Here is a 21,158-nt window from a genome sequence, read left to right on the forward strand (position 1 = left end):
AAAAAAAACAAATCTTAAATTATAAATAGTTTTTGGTTAGATATCCCGACTTTATAAGTTGACGCACACATACTCCCACACGCTTTATAATCGTGTAAATTAAATAACTTAAAAATTTTCGGGCATTGTAGATATAAACGTTTCCAATCCTAAAATTACTTTAATATATTGTTGTAAATGGATTTTATAATTTGCTTTTTGTTTTATTTCAAAAACGTGTCAATTGCTTAAAGTAAAAAGTAAAAATAAATAAAATTATAGGTACTTTTTTTACTAAGGATAACTACTTTTGTTAGTAAAAGTGAAAATGCATCTCGCTATCAGCTATTCTAATAAATGTTCAACAAACTTTTAGTCCCAAACTTATCAACTAAATTAAGACGTATACGTAGATATTTGTAATTATATTTCTTTGTAGTTCGAGCCCACGCTCAAAATTATTGTTACAATGCATTTTGTCCTGTAATTAGATATTTTTAAAGATAATAATACAAATATTTTGCAAATTCTGAAAATATCCTGGTCTTCTTTTTTGAAAAAAATCTTATTGTTGGGTTGCTATTATAATATATGCCAATTCTATTGCAGCTTCTACATTCAGCTCGTCATAGAAGATATAAGTATAATAACGACACACTTCGCTTAATATAGCGACCGGGCTTGCTTAAGTCATGTAATTATATGGTTATCATTGTTATCATTTTGTATATTTTCGTTTTGAGTGAGGACACTCAAATGCCACTTCTGTTATTATAGATCGACAAGGGTTACGTTGCCAAACTTTTCTTGCATCTGTGTACAGTTTAAACCCTTGAAGCGATGTTGATGGTCATAATTTTTCCATTGACGAAAAGCATCTAGGAGGTTTGATCCAGGGCTCGCTGTGTCGACGAGATCACTCGCGCCGGCAATAAGGTAGTCTGGACGTAAAATACCCAAACGGACACCTTGATTTAGTAATAATCTCGTTCTGCTTAATTGTAATTCTGACACAACGGAATGATTCGGTTTATCGCCTCGGTAGTCTCCTGAAAATAATTTTATTTAATGTATAATTACCATAATCAATTTATTTTTATGGTTATAAATAAGGGACGCCTAAATAAGGGACGTCTAAATAAGGGACGTCTTGAAAAAAGGCCAGGTCAAGAGTACCTTAAACCGAAGAGGATGTATGAAGGGAATAATGAAAGTGGACGAAGCGAAAGAAGCAAAGTAAGGAGCAAGCAAGTAAGCAAGTGGAAAGAAGTGGTCTCTGCCTAACCCCTACGGGAAAGAGGCGTGATTATGTGTATGTATGTATAAATGGTTCAGGTCTTTTGTCTTTACGATAAGTGATAGCTATGTCATTTCAAATATTTTCATTAATTTTCAGATAGCTTTATCGGAAAGTGGCGAGACGAGGCCTTTTTAACGTAAATACATTACCAGTGTATGCAATTGCATGAGCGCAGAGATTGTATCGCAATGTATGAGCTCCTTCTGTATTCCATCCACGACCCTCGTACACTCGACCATCATTGCCGACGATGAAACTGTATCTGAAATATATCGTAAAGAATACTTAAAAATGATCGTTAGCTTGTATATATCTTAACTGTTGGAACATAAAACAAGTTACTGTCTTCTACCAGTTTTTTACAATTATTCGTTTTTGTTTCTTAAGTGACGATTCAATTTCGAATAAGTCGTGCTCGTAATTGAACGTCCGGAAATATGGGCCCTAGGGCAATAAGTAAATCATATCTAGAGTGTATTAAGCAGTGTTGTATCTAAGCGTTCCTTTTCACGAACGCTTATAATAGGCTAACACGAAAAAACCCCTACTAAACTGGTGTATAGTCACGTGAGACATGTGTGCGCATTTGAAGTAATTTAATTCCTATAAAACTGTATTCCAAAACCGAACATAATAAAATGGTAATACTTAATACCTTAAAAATAATTTTAATTATTCTTTATGTATCAAAATACAAAGGCTAGGAGCCTACTGATGTTTAAAAAGTTTACTAAATACTCACGGTAAGTCGTAGCCTAAATTCCTGAGGTACATACTCTGTATGTTCCGGATTTCTGCGGAGCATTGAGCGAGGGTTGTACACTCTTGACTAACGGTGTGATGGATGATAATCAGCATCGTAGGACGAAACTCTTGCCTTATAAAAGTGTGATAGTCGTAGGTCTGAGCAAGCCACATCTCACGGGTTATGTTCCACTCATCTGGAGCTGATAACAAAAATAATTGTGTTTGCTCGCAAACGAAAAAAAAACCGACTTCAATTACATCGACGAGTAATACAACGTAGATCGACGAAAAAATAGTCAAGTAACTACGCGTTATCAAAGATTACTAAAAAAGTAGTTATCAGATGTCGATGAAATTTAAATGTGACCACATGATAAACTTCGGCTTTCGATTAAATTAAAAATCATTAAAATCGGTAAACCTAATAAAAAGTTATTGCGGATTTTCAAGAAGTTCCCTCGATTTCTCTGGGATCCCATCATCAGATCCTGGTTCCCCTATCATGGTACTAAACTAGGAATATCTTCTTTCCAACAAAAAAAGAATTATCAAAATCGGTACACCTAGTAAAAAGTTATTGCGGATTTTCAAGAGTTTCCCTCGATTTCTCTAGGATCCCATCATCAGATCCTGGTTTCCTTATCATGTTACTAAACTTGGGATATCTCCTTTCCAACAAAAAAAGAATTATCAAAATCCGTACATCCAGTAGAAAGTTATGCGGTATAATACAACGTAGGTCGACGAAAAAAGCGTCAAGTAAAAACGCATTATTAGATATAGCTCGAAAAGTAGTTGTTAGATCTCAAATAAATTTAAATGGGACCAATTGGCACACACCACCTTTCGATTAAAAGAAAATTTGTCGAAATCGCTTCACCGAGTCAAAAGTTCTGATGTAACATACATAAAAAAAAAAAAAAAAAATACAGTCGAATTGAGAACCTCCTCCTTTTTTGGAAGTCGGTTGAAAAATCGATTGCAATAATGTAACTGTCGCTATCAACTAGGAATATGCGTATTTAAAAAAGGAAGAACCTGGTTTTCTATAAGTTTTTTTTTTTTTTAATTTGTTTTTATCACAAACAATTTGCTAAACTTTTCTTTTTAATAAACTTAAAAAAAAAAAAACAGAAAAAAACAAATATCTACTAACGTTCATTCAAAACTTTTTTTGCAATATTATCTTACTTAACACTAATGAAACTGACCTTGCCAAATATTTTTTATTATAATATAGCCCTCGAGCACTAATAAAGTGAAGCTTTGCTCTAATTAATAGTTTCAAGAACAGTTTATCCATAGTATACGTTTGAGTACGTGGCATAACTATTACATCGTTTCAAACATTACTGATAAAATATGTTTTATTGATCATCCCTCGACATCCATTAATCATGACATGCAATATGAATATAATTGTATCTATACAAATAAATAAAATTAGAGCGTCTGTTTGTATAATTGTAAAATGAAATTTTGGTATATGTACCGTGTATACATCCATATGGTTTTAGTAAAAAGCGGTTATTTTAATATTACAAACAGACACTTAATTTTTTTTTTATTTGTATAGATGAAAATAGTATAGATTGGCAATTCACAAGTTAAGAACTAAATATTTATAGATAGCTATAGTAAAAATCAAGCCCGCGTGGTTTGGTGCTAAGAATGCTGGCAGCATTTCCCCGTTGAATCGCTATGCCGATTCTTTAGGCAATACCGCCAGTGGAGTAATAAAACAAGGATTCATCTCTTTGAAAAAAAATTTGCACCGCTACTCCAAGGTCCAAGTGTTTCAATGGCAAACGGCACAATGATGTAATTTGGTGTGGTTGGATGGCTCAAGTGACGAAAATTTGTGCCGCTTAGTTCATTTAGTTAGTATCGGCTCCCGCTCTTAAGGCGGTTTCCCTGACATGAGACGGAACAAGTGTGTCAAAGTAGGTTGCGTCCCATAAAAGCATCTGTCCCCTTTCCCAGGGAACCAACGTCAATTCATCAGGTCTTGCCATCATCGCGACTAATTCCAAAAGGCTTGATAAGAGCAGAAACGTCAATGGTGGCAACAGTTCTTTTTATGGTATCATTTAGGAAACCATAGCGAGTAGGTATGTCGTCTTTATGTCGTTGATCACGAAAATTTACTGGATCGATATAGCAAAGAAGTAAAAAAAAAAACTCATACACGGAAACACGATGATACGGTAAGATTATATTGTTTTGTATGTGCGACCTTCAGAATTAATTCAGAATGATTTAATGGGGTTTCCCTTTGTATTGATCTTCATTCTATTAATATTATGAGTAAATACATGTTAAATTTTTATATTTCTGTTTAAATTTAACGTTTTTCAATTAGTGATGAGATTTAGGTTTATGTGTTAGATATATTAAGGGAAAACTAGATATGGGTAATGAGGAAGAGGGTGAGCCCGTTCACCATCCCTTACCTCCTCGCCAATAGATATCGCTGTGCACTGTTAAATCGCGCTGAAGACTTTTTCAAGCACTAGTATATTAGATGAAAATTTCCTGTTAATCTTACATGACATCACACATGAATAGGTAATTAATGGGTTTAGAATATATTGAGTTAACAGTCCAATTTCTGAAAATGAGTCATATTTACCTGTTGTAATCGTTATCTAACATTTTAAACCATAACTCCCCCAAAGTGTTCTGTTTATATTATCCTTTATCGATTAGAATATTAGGTACAATAAAAATAGCAGCTTACCGGACTGACATTTTTCAGCCTTACGAACTATCACTTAACTGAGGTAGGGTACAGCAGGAAATTTCCTGCTCAAAACATGGAGACTGGACTGGGGTAGTACCTACCCTTACAGAAGAACACAACTAAATAACACTGTTTTCAAGCATTGTTGTATTCCTGTTGGTGAGTAAGGTGACCAGAGCTCCTGTTAGAATTGGGGATGGGTCAGCAACGCGCTTGCGATGCTTTTGGTGCTGCAGACGTCTATAAGCAACGGTGATCGCTTACCATCAAATGAGCCATACGCTTGTTGCCGATCTAGATATATTTAATATATATATAATATAATATATATATATATATATATATATACATATATCAAAGTCGGGCAGGTGACCTTAATAGTTACGTTTTTTAATATTTTTTGTCCACTTTTCTGAATTGCTTTCGTAACTTTTTTTCCGTAAGAACAACGAAAGTAACAATTGACCAAATCGTTATCGAGTTTAGCCGCTTAGCAATACACATAGCGACTTATTTATATGGATTATGAAGATATGAAACTTACGTATATCCTCCGGGCCAATAGGTTCTGAACTCTGCACGGTGAAATATACGATGAGAGCTATACACGTAATTAATACAAGCAGAGCCAAGGCGCACGACAGTCTTTCAGTTCGCGAACTATTCTTCACAATGTTCCAGAGGTACATCGGTAGTGGCAATTCTGTAAAGACAAAAATTTTAATTAACACTAGCTGCTGCCCGCGACGTCGTCTGCGTGAACGCTATACAGCACCAAAAATACCTACGATTATACCTTTTAAAATAACATTAATTTACCCGTTTTTTCTTTACATTTCATATCTACAGAAAAATATCATAGATGGCACTGCTTTAAAATTGTCTTGTCTACTTATATTCATTTTATTATGTTTATCGGCTTAGTTACTTATATTGGGTGATTTTTATAGTTTGAAGATAGCTTATATAGCATGGCTATTAACATAATAACAACAACATTCAAATATGCGTCGTTAGATCACACGTTGTTACAGAATGCGTTGAGGAAATAAAGGTTCACTGCTCGTTCCCGGTAGGTGATAGCATGATATTCTGTAGCCTATATGTTGACCCGACTTCTTAATAATATTCGTGACAAATTTAAAGTAAATCCATGCGGTACTTTTTGAGTTTATCCCGGACATACACACAGACAAAAATTCAAAAAACTATTTTTGAATTTGATATCGATTGTAGATCACGCCACAAGTATTCTTTTAAAAAAATATTCAATGTACAGTTTTGACTTTCCTACCATTTTATTATATGTATAGATTACATACGATATATAATCTAATCTTCAAACTTTGACTTTTTTAAAACCTCAAAAAATAGTGAGTTCACAATTCAACTTTATTTTTATGTTACCTCATAACTATTTTTATTTTATGTACCGATTTCGATAGTTCCTTTGTTTCGAAAGCTGGTTCTTATCATTTGGTTCCATTTTAATTTAGAGCGAAATTTGAGTGAGTAGTTTTTTAAGCTAATACGTAACATAATAGTCTGCAACTCATTTTATTACTCGTCGATGTAAGAAGGATTTCCTTGGTTTGAAAATAAACACAATTATTAAGTATACATATATGTAGGATGAAGATAGATAGAGATTACAGACAAACTATTACAAATCTATATATTTTAGAAGAAATCAATCAACTAGAAACAGCAGCTTATGTATGAGATTTTTTGCGAAAATAAAACACCTATTAGTCATTTAAATTCACATCACATTATAATATTATAAATGTAGTTCTTATGAATATTTCTCGTTTGTATTTTTTCTGTTTAACTTTTTATGCAACTTAACTTTAACTTTTTTTACATTAAAATCTACACAATTCTTTATTTTATTTTATTTAGTATACACATTCATGACTATTGATTGACTTGAAGAGATCTCTTCTAGGAATAAGTCGACCTTTGACGTTAACCATACAATTAATTTTCTGTATATTCTTTTTTTCAATATATATGTGTTTGTGGGTAGGGTATTGTAAATGTGTAAGGCGCTATCGCACGAAGTCTTCTTGTTTATATATTAACAACTAAACTATCGATAATCTACTTCTCATTTACCGCTGGGGAAAAGTATTATTTTTAATTTTCTTATTTTCGTAATAATAATCAAATGACAAGTGACACTTGTCACTAGATTTGGGTAAACGAATTTGAAAACGAAACACTAAGTAAAGTACCTTTGTATGTTATGCATTTAATTCATTAAAACAATATATGTAACAAACTGCAAATCGAACACTGCTTGAAAGCAGTATTATTTAGCTATTATAATTCTATTCTGTAAGGATGAGGTACTTCACCGACGGGCTTTTTTGAGGTAGGGTATAGCAGGATATTATTTTGCTCAAAATCAGTGTTGCGTTTCTATGCTGAGTAAGGCGACCGGAGCTCCTGGGATGGATCAGAGGTAGGTAACGCGCTTGCGATTCTTCTAGTATTGTTTGCTGCCTAATCATATAATAAAAAAAACAAATGACATTATAAAACTTAAAGTTAAATTCTTCCACGTTAAATTAAAATTAATTTCACGCTTCAGCCTGTAATATCCTATTGCTGGGCACAGGATTCTTTCGCTATGTAGGAGAAGGATCAGAGCTTAATCCACCACTCTGCTCCAATGCGGGTTGGTGGATATATTCCTTACTATGAATAACGATCTCTATCAGGTGTACATGATAATAACCGGAACCAGCGGCCTATCATGCTCTCCGAGGCACGGTAAGGAGACCCATAAAAACTGCACAAACACTCAGACCACGGCAAACATCTGCATGGCCAATACAAATGTTTGTCATGTGTGGGATCGAACCCGCAATCCCCAGCGCAACAGCCACAAACCAGTTCTGTGAATGTTGCGCCAACGCGTCGTCAAAATTAACCAATCAAATTTAATAAATCAATTAATATTTGAAAAAGGCTATAAAAGGCTATTTATGATGACGAATGACTGAATTGACATCAAGTGTTATCGACTACAATAAAAAATTTTCATTATAAAATAAATATCTCAATAAGATATAAAAATCCACGTACCTACTTAAAGATAATGTGAAATTACAGGAATTGAAAAAAAATGAGGTTGCTAATCAAACCCAACCACTTGTTATTTTGAAATCTAGTTTTATCTAGTTTAAGTCGGCTTGATGCAAATAATTCAAATGTTTGTTTTTATTTTAAATCCAGTTGTATCCGGTTTTAGTTGGTAAAACTAAGTATTACAGTAGATACAGAATTATCGCTATTTGCAAAATATCAGTTCATTTTACAAGAAAATGAGATAATTAATATACAAAATTGCTAAAAATAAGCAATTATTAGAAAAATGATATTATTTTAATATAGCTAGTTCATTGTTATTAATATCGGATTGTATATATGTATATATATTTACTAGCTGACCCTGCAAACGTTGTTTTGCCATATATGTTATTAACCCACTTAGCCCCCCGCCCTCGTATAACTTAGGGGTATCAAAAATAGATGCGGGCCGATTCTCAGACCTACCCAATATGCACACAAAATTTCATAAAAATTGATCCAGCCGTTTCGGAGGAGTATTGTAACTATCATGGTGACACGAGAAACTTAAGATAATTCACAGAGTGTTAATAAAAGTGTAAACAAAAGAGTTGGCGGGCGGAAAAAAGAAACAATTTGCAGAGATTGTTAAAATATCGGAAACCACGATATTAGTAATTCTACACAATCATCATGACATAACTAAGATTAGACGTGTGTCGCGAATATTCACGCCAGCGCATAAACAACGAAAGAACAAAGACGGGGACAATTGACAAAAGGTGTAGTCATAAAAGTAATACAAAGATACGAGGGAGCGTTTTTATGTTCGCGGAATGAAGGGTTGAAATAAAAAAACCAAATTATTTTTCCTTTTCAATATATTCACCTGCAAGACGGACACATTTTTCAGATCTTTCAATTAATTTATTTATACCCTCATAAAAAATGTTTTGTCTTTGTCCTCGAAATACGCTGAAATTGCCTCTTTAACTTCATCATCGGTGGTAAATTTTTTACCCCGCAGCTCTTTTTTCATTTTTGGAAAGAGGTAATAATCACTCGGGGCTAGGTCTGGGCTGTAGGGTGGGTGGTTCAAAATATCGAAGCCCACTTTAAGCAGAGCAGCCAACGCAACGCGGCTCTTGTGGACGGGCGCATTGTCGTGCAAAAGCAGCACACCTTTCGTCAATTTTCTCCGTCTTTTCTGTTTAATGGCTTCTTTTAATCGCTCTAAGATTGAAGCGTAGTATTCTCCGGTTATAGAAACACCTTTATCTTTATAATCGATCAATAATATTCCTTCTGAGTCCCAAAAGACCGTTGCCATGAGTTTCCCGGCTGACTGTGACACCTTAAACTTCTTGGGGGGTGCTGTGCCCTTTTTATGCCACTGCATAGAGTCTTGTTTTGACTCAGGTTCATAATGATGAACCCAAGTTTTGTTTCCAGTAACAATTTGACTCAATACACCATCCTTGTCTTGATTGCAGAGGTCCAAAAATGCACGTGAACACTCTACGTGTTGTTGTTTTTGCGGCGGCGTGAGCATTCTCGGTACCCATCTTGCGCTGACCTTAGTCATGCCAAGATAATCGTGCAGGATTTTAAAAATGGTTGTATCAGATACGCCAACCATTTCCAAGTTGTATCTTCTTTACTCGAGCATCGTTGAGTACAAGTTTTTCGACTTTTTGGATAAGTTCTGGCGTAGTCACCTCGATGCTCCTGCCCGGCCTCGGGTCGTCTTCAAGGGATTCCCTTCCCGTTTTAAACAAACTGTGCCACTTGTGCACCATGGTTTTTCCTGGACAAGAGTCACCGTAAACCGATGACATCTCATCCATTATGGTCGCAACTGATTTTCCTTGCTTGGTAAGGAACTTTATAACGGCACGATATTCGATTTTTTCCATATTCAACTTTTCACTCCTGATTATGTTGCTTGGTTGGCGATAGCTCAAAGACTAATAGTCTAATAACAATGAAATCTTATATTTATACTAATTATGAGTCACTAAACACGTTACGATCCTAATGAGCCTAATCACCCCCCTCCAACCCTCTCATTCCGCGAACTTAAAAACGCACCCTCGTAATATTTCTATTATTTTTATATTTTTTAACCGACTTCCAAAAAAGGAGGAGGTTCTCAATTCGACTGTATTTTTTTTTTTTTTTTTTTATGTATGTTACATCAGAACTTTTGACTGGGTGGAGCGATTTCGACAAATTTTCTTTTAATCGAAAGGTAGTGTGTGCCAATTGGTCCCATTTAAATTTATTTGAGATCTAACAACTACTTTTCGAGCTATATCTAATAATGCGTTTTTACTTGACGCTTTTTTCGTCGACCTACGTTGTATTATACCGCATAACTTTCTACTGGATATACGGATTTTGATAATTCTTTTTTTGTTGAAAAGGAGATATCCTTAGTTTAGTACCATGATAAGGAAACCAGGATCTGATGATGGGATCCCAGAGAAATCGAGGGAACTTCTTGAAAATCCGCAATAACTTTTTACTGGGTGTACCGATTTTAATAATTTTTAATTTAATCGAAAGCTGATGTTTGTCATGTGGTCACATATAAATTTTATTGAGATCTGATAACTACTTTTTGAGTAATCTTTGATAACGCGTCGTTACTTGACTATTTTTTCGTCGATCTACGTTGTATTACTCGTCAATGTAATTGAAGTCGGTTTTTTTTTCGTTTGCGAGCAAACACAATTATTCAATTAAAAATGTATTTAAAAACCTGTTACTGACCTAAATATTATATTTATATTTATTTAGATTTAAAAAAAGCAACATAAGTAATGCGCACAGCTGTTAAGCAATAAAATATCTTAAGACTTATAAATACTCGTATTTGATACACTTTCGCATTCGGTGATGTGAAAAGTATTAAAGGAGAAGTTCACTTTTATCCGTTCCCATATTTATAAAACGAGACATTTTGCTTACAAACGGTTAAATTTTTGATAATGTCTTGTTCGAAATTTAATGGTTCATTATGACTGTATTCGAAACGTTTCGTGAATGTAGGAACGGGGTTTTATGATAGCGTGTCTGTACTAAGAGCGGACTTTTGCCGTAAGGCATAAAGATCGAAACCTAAAAAAAATAGCTGAGTTTTGGTGAAATAAATAAGTTTTGGTGAAATAAATAAATAATATTAAAATGTTAATATAGGTTAAATAAAATAAAAAACATAATTTTATTTATACAAAATATTATACATATTTACAATTCACAACTTAAGAACTAAATATTTACAGATAGTTTTGGTATAAATCATGCCCGCATGGAATTGTGCCAAGAATGCTGGCAGCATTTCCCCGTTGAATCGCTATGCCGATTCTCTGGGCAAAAAATGCACTAGCCCTCTTGTCACCAGTGGAGGCAATAAGGCGAGGTGTTATCTCATTTAAAAATTTTTTAGCACTGCTACTCCAAGGTCCAAGTGTTTCGACTGCAAACGGCACAAAGATGTAATTTGGAATTAGTGACGAATATTTGTGCCGTTTAGTCGTTTCAGCTTTTTCCGCTGCGGCTCCCGCTTTTAAGGCTGTTTACCTGACATGAGACGGAGCAAGTTTATCAACGCAGGTTGCGTTCCACAAAAGCGCCCGTCCCCTTTCCCAGGGAACCAACGTCAATCTATCAGTACTCTTGCCATCATTGCGACTAATTCCAGTAGGTTCGATAAGAGCAGGAACGTTGATGGTGGCAAGAGCTCTTTTTTTTGTTATTGTTTAGGGAACCGTGGCAGGAAAACGTACCTGAACCCTTGTTACAGGAAAGGCCGTGTAGTCCGAAAGAATCGACCTCTTTTCCGCACGGACATCTGTGTTCAAAGCACAGTGGAACTCCCAACCGGAGACCGAGAGACATTCTAAAACTTTCATTCTCTAAAAGTGTCCCAAGATGTTTTGACGGCATTGCGTGTGACCAGTGACCTGACTCTTTATTTGACACAGCTAGAAGCCTGGCACGGTTTTTGTCACTTGTAAGATTTTGCGTCAAACTTATATGAGTATTGTGAACTATTGGTATATCCCAAAGTTTTTGTTTCGTAACGTCCTTCGGGATATCGCCATTAGGACACATTAACTTCCAGTTTTCTATTGCATCTGTAGCATCTGTAATTCGGGCTGAATTAGCTTTTAAGATGTCAGAACATAAACCCTTGATATTATGCACAGAAGCAAGAAACGCAGGACGAGCGACACTAGAAATTTTTCTCACGCCGATGCCACCATCCCTAATTGGGAAAGTAGCTTGCGTCCATGAATTTTCATCGAAAGATAAATTTAGAATCTTTTCTAATGAATTTTTTAAAGTGGCATCAAGTTTTTCGGTCATTCCAGGAAATTTCCAAATTGGGCTTCTGTGTAAAATATACACTAATTTTGGGACAAATAGACAATATTTTAATATAGTGTAGGCAATATGAGAATTGAGAGTACCCAATTTGTCAGTGTTTTCAACAAATATTTTAATTTTATTGTCCAAAATTGGCTGTATGCCTTCATCAAAAAGTGGTGCACCTAGAAGACAAAGTGTCTTCTTTGAAGTATTTTTAAATTAGGAGCAATTTTATTAAATAATTCCGTTGCCAAATTAATTTTGGAAAATAAGATAAAATAAGTTTAATGATATGTTTTACAACTGTAATTATAAAAGAAATGTAATGGCATAAAAAATTTTTTAAAGTAGTAAAAAAACTAGGTACGTAGTAGGTTACTACCTGCTTGATAGATGATAGGGGGAAGTGTTTGGCATAATAAAGATTTTAGGATAATCTTAGCAACTGAGGTAGGGCACAGCAGAAATTTCCTGCTCAAAATATGGAGCAGCCCGACTGGGGTAGTACCTCGACCTTACAGAAGATCACAGCAAAATAATACCTACTGTTTTCAAGCAGTATTGTGTTCCTGTTGGTGAGTAAGGTGACCAGAGCTCCTGGGGGGATTGGGGATTGGGTCGGCAACGCGCTTGCCATGCTTCTGGTGTTGCAGACGTCTATAAGCTACGGTAATCGCTTACCATCAGGTGAGCCGTACGCTTGTTTGCCGACCTAGTGACATAAAAAAAAGCCTTCTTCTTCTAAGCTACACCAGAATTTTTAACAAGTTCATCAGCTCTTATTGCTTGTTATTGCTTTATTATCACTCGTCAAGTAGGTGGTATACATGACAAAATAAAAACCATAAATACAATAAAATATTTATTACGTATCATACTTTGAAATATATTTTATTAATTAATACATAATCAGGTCTGACAAAATTACATACTATCCTATCACAATCTAAAAACTATTATACAATATCATATTATTATATATACTCATTCTCTCCGAATATATAATTCGGATTAAGTCATCTTTGTTGATATATATAGTGAGTACATTTTTGCAAAACTTTTTTTATTTCAATATAAAATTTTATAACTAGGCAAATGCCATAAAATTGTGTTGTTTTCAAGTAAGAATAACAAATTTTAATCTAATACATTTTAATTGTATATATTTTAGTTAAAAAGTAATTTATTCACCAAAATGTCAAACGTTAAAAACGAACTCTTTAGAAACTAACGCGACGTACATATTTTCATCATCGCGGAACACAGCCGTATTGATCTTCGGGATCCCAATGAGTAAAAAAGCTTAATCCACCCATAACGTTGGGCCCAGGACTATTAGTTAGCGGATCGACTTGACACTGTCCTCGAAGAACGTAATCAGTTCGTAGAACACCTATTTCTACCAATCTGTTAACTAAGATTTGTGTATGGTTGAACTGCAACTGATCGGTTGGATCTACTGCGTAATTCCCCATGAACATGATCGATATACTTCTTCGGTCATAATCTTTGACCATTGCTCCAAGCACATTGGCACCTCTGCCCTCAAAGACATCCCCATTGCCACCGACGAGAAAATTAGGTTTGATGTCATTCCAAGATTGCCACGAATGTTCCTCCTGCAATATTATCATCTGTTTAGTGCAGCAAAATCTATTATTACAATAGTAGCCGCCTGTATGTCCGATTAAGACGTTTTTGACCGGTAAGTCGAGATATTCTTGTCCAAACGAAGGCATCGCTTGCCAATCGACGCGGCGTAGATACCAGGTCTCATTTAAACCTTGAGTGAAAGAAAGTTATTAATATTTTTATTCATAAACCAAATTGAGTCAAGTTTAGTTTCAGGAAATTTGACAATTGAAAAAAAAATAGTAAAACAACATTCATTTCGGGGCAAATAAGAGAGTAATTCATCTAAACGTTCTTAAGATCGATGAACGAGTAGAACATGAACCAGATATGCATAAATTACCTATGTCTAGACGCATCTGGCTAGGCAGGGTAGCATATACGATATAAACTATAAGGCCAACTGCGATAATCAAAGCCCAACATACGAAGACCGCGACGCTGCATCTTAATTGGCGTGCCGTTTTTGAGGATACCAAATTTTGGCCCAGAAATTGGCCTGAAACAAGGAAAAAGTCGTTATGCGGTAATTTAAATATATATTAGAAAGAAAAAGACATTTGCTGGTAAAAATTCCTATTACAACTCTGGGGATTTTTTTTTATTGTAATAAGAAAATAATATACTATAAGATGTAGCTCTTCTCTTTACTGTTATCAGGTACTTTTTTATGGGTCCGACATCAAGTTATGTAAAAAAGCCCTCAAGTGAGACCCTCTTATGTGCACTGTCGAGGCCAATTATCTGCTTCATAATGCGGTGATATGTTAGTTACAGTAGAGGTTGAGTTCTTGACATAATTTAAAATTTTTCATGTAAGTAGTAGTATTTATAATATTACATATTCAAAAGATTTAGTCACCGATATTTTGCTGACTAAATTCAAATAAGTCTCGTTTTATTATTTACCAAGAAGTTTAAAATTGATCTTCAAATAAGCGAGTTAAATAAATAACTTATGCAGTAGACTGGCTTATCATTTTAAGCATATAGACGATTATATTCAGTAGATTAGGTTAGACATATTTCGTTATGATTCAGTAGACTCTTAGACAAGAGGAAAATCATGTTACCTTGTATTTACTAGCGCCTTCACATATTGGTAAAGACAACAACGGTGTTTACATTTTGTATGTGCATTAGTTCCTTCAACGCATATTATTCCTACAAAAATATGACTTTATTTCAAATTGACATGATTTCACTTTTTGGGTTTTTTACAGAAAAATTAACAATTAGTTTTATTTAGATAAGGTCCAGATGATTATCAAAAAGGTTAACAATGTGGACAATAGTCCAGACTGCATGATATTGTGAATGATCTTGAGCGGTGTTTATCTATGATAAGTGGTGATGAATGTATAAGACATGTTTGTGTAATGAGATAAACTTCGAAAATTAAACTTAATTCTTATGAGGCTCCCGGTAGGTTTCATTTGATTCACATCGATACCACGTAGTAGGTAATGTCCATAGAAAGATAATTTGTCGAGAATGTGATTAACTATTGTAGATTATTGCAACTTATCATAATTTAAATATTCTGTAATTGTGAAAGATAAAAATAATTAGTATTTCACAAATACCAGAATAGATAATTGCCGGTAATTATTTGTAAAATCACTCCCGTCAATCTCTAGGTATTTTTGTTCTCTTCCAATATAAAAGATTCATATTCGTTATTCGTACAATAGTCTAAAGAAATTCCTTTCCAAATAACAAAATCGCTTTACAAGGATATATAAATAAAAAATAAATTAAATTACAAAATGATTTTATTTCATCGTCGTTTTCCTCGAACTCATTATAACTATTTTACACATTAAACTAGAACTAAATTAAAGTCTAAACAGAGATTAACAGTTACATGGTTCATTCGATGATATCGTATATTAATTGATTGATTTATCACTTACGCTCATATCAACAGACTTTAAAATAAACATTGTTTGGTACATTTGTAAATACTGTAACAAAACTTTTGGAAATAATTCGCTCTTAAAACGATGTAAATGCGATACTGCGTGGTTATCGCATTCTGACAGTTGACGGATATTTTAAATAATAATGGTTTTTGTATGTATATATATTTTTTCTTAGTACACATTTAATTATATAAAATGACTGAATTATTATATTGGAACAAACACGAAATTTAAATATTTGGAACAAAATTTAGCATTAATATAGATATAGATATAGAGATATACGTATTCTATATATAGTTAGTTCTGAATTTCATATGTGTACAGATCAACTATTTATCGGATATTGTATGGTGCAACGATTATGAAATTCCTATTAATATATCTATTAAATACCGGTTCCAGATTCCGACTTGTAACGAGTATTTATATATGAGCGAATGAAATATATGATTGTACAAATATTGCTCGTTAATTTTAATGTTATCTAACCTAACTTTGTTTACCTGTCTCGTGTGTCTCTACACCGTCGTTGGCTCCATGTTTAGAAATTAATACCAAGATACTGACATTTCTAAGTTGAATAGGTTTTCCAGTGAATAGTCTATTAAGTTTAATTCAAGATAGAAAAAAAGAAATTGAAGTAAAAAAATAAGTCTTCATGTCTAGTAATTGTGTCTGTATTCTATCATCAAACTGTCAATTTTCCTGCGGTAGATAAAAGGTGTCTACTTGGTACATGGTCGTTCCTTCCTCTGTAGCCTTACTCCCTCTGTTACAATTACATAATACCGACTAAGTATACCTACGGCAACAACGATATCATTGCAAGAGCTATAAATGCACGAAAATATTAAATAAAATATAAAATAATTAATAAACAAAAATGCGAAACTACGCTATGAAAATATAAAATTTTTGAGACTCTTCACTTTTACATAAAAATTTAGTTTAATTTTTTTACAAAACTGAATGATAAGTTTACATGGATTGAGAACACAAATTATGGTACCTATTATGTAAATAAATGTATCTTAACATTATACAGAACATATCTTGAGATTGAAATCTAGAATAATTTAGTAAATTAAATATTATTTCAAAATCATTAAACAAGAAATGACATAATTAGTTAAAAGTTGTTTTATATCTATTTAATATAAGCCTTTTCAAAATTACATCAACATGGTCCTAATTTTTATTTCAAACCGCGATGTTTCTTTCAAACAAATCTTTCTTTTTCAGGTTTACAATTATTTTTTATTCATTCATTCATTCATATCTATAATTGCTTTTAATTAGTCTCAAAAACCTTTTTATGTTTATGTATTAGATTCCATAGATTTGATGTAAGCATAATAATCAGAATTCATTAGAAACGAAGATAGAATTTTGATTCGTTCTGTTAATAGTTCACACTCATATCAGCATTAAAAACATGAATTCGACTCCAAATCAACCTTGATTATTCGACTAGAAATGTAATAAATCATACAGTTTTTTTTTATCCAAGTCATTCTTGTTACACTTTATGTACATTATTTCTTTATAAAATAATAGCTGACCAGAAAGGCGTTGTTCTGTTCATATGGACAGGGACACCTTATCAGCTAGGATATAAAAAATACCCTACTCGATAACAACTATAAAACGGGATTTTTATATATCTACCTATTGGATTTACTTATTTTAAATTTACTTCGTATATTTACATAAATGAGATAAAAGTTGAACTGTACTCTGTATATTACTACTGCACTACGTATATTCAAATCTAATATTCAAATAGTAACCACTTAGTAATTAAAATTGCAAATTCATACTCTTTTTTTAAGTAACACGTTATATACATCGTTGTTATTCGAATGTAATTTCGTTATCTGCGTAGACAACCTTTTGTACCTTTAGGATCCCAATGAGGAAAGTAGCTTAATTTATCTATTATGTTCGGCCCGGGAGTGATAATTAGTGGATCGACTTGACAATGTCCACGAAGAACATAATCAGATCGTAAGGCACCAACTTTCACCAATCTGTCTACCAAGGTTTGGGTATGGTTGAGTTGCAATGGATTGGTTTGATTTACAACGTAATTTCCAAGGAACATAATAGTTATACTTTTTCGATTATAGCTTTTGACCATTGCCCCAATTACATTGGCCCCTCTGCCCTCGAAGACATCGCCATTACCACCAACGAAAAAATTGGGCCCGATATCGTTCCATCCTCGCCTCAAGTGATCTTGCTGTATCATTATCATTTCTTTTATGCAACGATATCTCTGGTTGCAGTAATTACCGGCTGAATGTCCGATGATGACGTTTTCGACCGGTAAATCAAGATATTCATCACCGTACGAGGACATCGCTTGCCAATCGACGCGACGTAGATACCAGGTCTCGTTTAAACCTTGAGTGAAAGGAAATTATAAATATTTCTGTGCAGTAATCAAAGAAGGAGCTTATCTTTAGCTAGTTCGGAAAATTAACAAAGAAATTAAAATTGAGTTTACGAACCAATCATAGATAAATTAGACTTAATAGTTTTAAAAATTAATCATTTAAAAAAAATCTAATCATCGTTTTTACTGAAAGATAAAAAGTCGTCATGAAACTGTAAATGCGTATTTAGTACCTATGTCTAGCCGCATCTGGCTAGGTAGAGTAACGTATATGATATAAATCATAAGGCTAGTAGCGACAATGAGAGCCCAGCATACGAAGACTGCCACACTGCATCTTAACCTGCGCGATTGTTCTGACGACACCAATTCAAGGCCCAGAAATTGGCCTGAAACAATGAAAAACAAAACCGTTATTCGGCAAATACAAAAAGAAAAAAATAAGTCACACGAAAGAGAAGCATATTTGTGTTTAATAAAGTTAGATCGACTATTAGTCGAGAAGAAAAGAAGTTAGTAAACAGTTAACATATTAAGAAAGGCACCATGCCCTTTGAAAGTGCTGTCAACAACTACTGAAATAATAATTTGAAGTTCTGTGATATCTCTTTTTATTATTCAGACTTAATTCATTTGTATACCGCATTTTCCTCTCGGAGTTTAGGTGTGAAGCTATATTTCGATGTGTGCAACATTAGAATAGGGTTAAAAGAGGATCACTATAAAATCAAGATAAACTGATTTTGTACTATTCGTTAGCAGTAGGTATCTTATGGCGATCGACTTCAAGTCCGACAAGGGTAGGGTAGTAATTCTTATTAATAATATTAAGTCTTATAATATAATTATCATTCAGTTACTAGAATTATCTAGTAATGGCAAGTAATATGTAATTTAAAAACGCAGTAATTTATACAATGTAAGTACTTTAGTTTATGACGACAAAGAGCAAGGGATACATGTAGTTTATTAATTTAGACTAGAAACTTCATGTCATGAAGCGAATCATAAGGGGCTTACTGAAAATCAACAGACTAGAGCTTACCATTTATTTATTTCTACAGAAAATCCTCCCTCCCCTCTCTTCTTGTGGGTGTCGTAAGAGGTGACTTAGGGATAACACAGTTCCACTACCACCTTGGAACTTATAAAGTCGACCGATGGCGGGGCAGCCATCCAACTGCTGGCGTTGAAATACACAGGCCAAAGACGAGCAGCAGCGTCTTCGGTGCGATAAAGCCAGCCCGGCGGTCATCAACACGCCTACCCAGCGTGGTGACTATGGGCAAACCACATGAATTCACACCATTTTTGATGTAAACTTATGGAGGCCTATGTCCAGCAGTGGACTGCGATAGGCTGAAATGATGACATATTGATGATGATGACAGAAAATTCATTCCGTCCATAGAGATTCATTACCACTACCGGACTAACTCCAAACACCAGACACGGAAAACAAAATAGTTTATGAGGAGCGCTCCAGATTAGGCTATTTTTTCATACGAAGTCTTTTGTTTCACGCGTCGGCCTCTGTCAATGTGTCCCTGTCATACTCATTGAATAGAACTAAACTTCATTTTCTGAAAGCGCAATCGCTAGCGCTCCATTCGTTACAACTTGACGTCAAGTATACGCGTAGGTTTAGCCTAAACCGTTTAAGTAATATAAGAGACTATTGTATATGAATGAAAATAATAATAATAGGACAGAAAGAATATAATGTAAGGATAATCTTATATATAAAAAAACTCTCGTGTCGCGGTGTTTGTAGTTAAACTCCTCCGAAGCGGCTTGACCGATTCTCATGAAATTTTGTGTATGTAGGGTACGTCTGAGAATCGAACAAAATCCATTTTTCATATCCCTAAACATTAAGGGTAGTCCACCCCTATTTTTTTTTTAAATTTTTATTTGAGTTATTTATTCTTTATTTTATTATCATTTGGCGTTAAAAAATACATACAACCCTAAGTTTTCACCCTTCTATCACCAACCCCTATTTTTAAATAGCGTTTAGCGGGCAAGACAACGTTTACCGAGTCAGCTAATATGTATTATAAAGAAATATAGAATTAAGATTACCTATGTAATCTTCGCACGAGTGTACTGCACCAGCGTTCTTTAGGATGGGCCGCCTCTGATAGTGCCAAAAATATTTGGGATGATAACATAAATCTAAAACTTCGTTAACATTGCAATTCAGACTTTTAAGTTCTTCTTTACGATGCCCGGCAGCGGGTGTCTCGGGGTGAATTGAATCGTATATTAGCGAAAATTAAAAAAAATTAAAAAAAAAAAATCTAAATCGGATAAGCCGTTGCTGAGACTACCGTGCACAGACAAACAGACAAAATTTCTAACAATCATTGTTTTGGGTGCTATTTGCGTTGATAAAGGTCCCAATAATATTTTTTCTCATAATTATTTTTCATGTACAGAGAGTGAGCCGTTACTTTTTTTATTATATGTATTGATTTAACGTATACCTATTGACTACTACTATACTATATCTATATTGTTCCATGTTTGTAACAAATTTAGATACAGAGTTAAAGGTATAAAAATTGAACAAAACACTCTGAAATAAACATAAAGAACAGGAGTCATAAATAAAAAAAGAGTAAATTGATATCTTCATTTATTTAATTGATTTAACCTCGAACAGTCTACAATTATTTTTTCATTGTTGAAACTAAATTATACTTTAAAAAGAAAACCAATCAACCAATGACATTGTTTATTTTGCGACTGCAAACGTATAAACGTTTGTAGTCGCAAAATGCAGATGGTGTTACGAGTAAACATAAGTAAAAAGTTATAAGTGGCCAAAGTATTTGGAATTGGACGATGATTGTCCCTTACTTCGCTTTCTATAGTTGCTATCATAATCTAGATAAGCTTAATACACTCCATACACGTCATTTTTTTAAGCTACTCCTTTATTGCATCATTGTGCATACCGTGAATACCGTC

General features: G+C 33.9%; 2 protein-coding genes across 2 annotated transcripts; both read right to left on the reverse strand.

Annotated features, from left to right (window-relative positions):
* Window positions 1-637: 637 nt before the first annotated feature.
* LOC123668901 lies at window positions 638-14,262 on the reverse strand. The gene is made up of 9 exons (XM_045602593.1): window positions 14,200-14,262; window positions 13,479-14,007; window positions 12,105-12,246; window positions 9,509-9,814; window positions 8,868-9,423; window positions 5,314-5,472; window positions 2,022-2,226; window positions 1,429-1,541; window positions 638-1,028 (listed from the first exon to the last, which is right to left on the reverse strand). Exons 1-9 carry the CDS (start codon window positions 14,213-14,215, stop codon window positions 751-753), a joined length of 2,304 nt encoding a protein of 767 aa, XP_045458549.1. The 5' UTR covers window positions 14,216-14,262; the 3' UTR covers window positions 638-750.
* Window positions 14,263-17,657: 3,395 nt separating this feature from the next.
* LOC123668902 (peptidoglycan-recognition protein SC2-like) lies at window positions 17,658-21,071 on the reverse strand. Its single transcript, XM_045602594.1, has 3 exons — window positions 20,981-21,071; window positions 18,416-18,571; window positions 17,658-18,190 (listed from the first exon to the last, which is right to left on the reverse strand). Exons 1-3 carry the CDS (start codon window positions 21,069-21,071, stop codon window positions 17,658-17,660), a joined length of 780 nt encoding a protein of 259 aa, XP_045458550.1.
* Window positions 21,072-21,158: the final 87 nt, after the last annotated feature.

The sequence above is a fragment of the Melitaea cinxia genome, chromosome Z (assembly GCF_905220565.1).
Source record: "Melitaea cinxia chromosome Z, ilMelCinx1.1, whole genome shotgun sequence".
NCBI lineage: Eukaryota > Metazoa > Arthropoda > Insecta > Lepidoptera > Nymphalidae > Melitaea > Melitaea cinxia.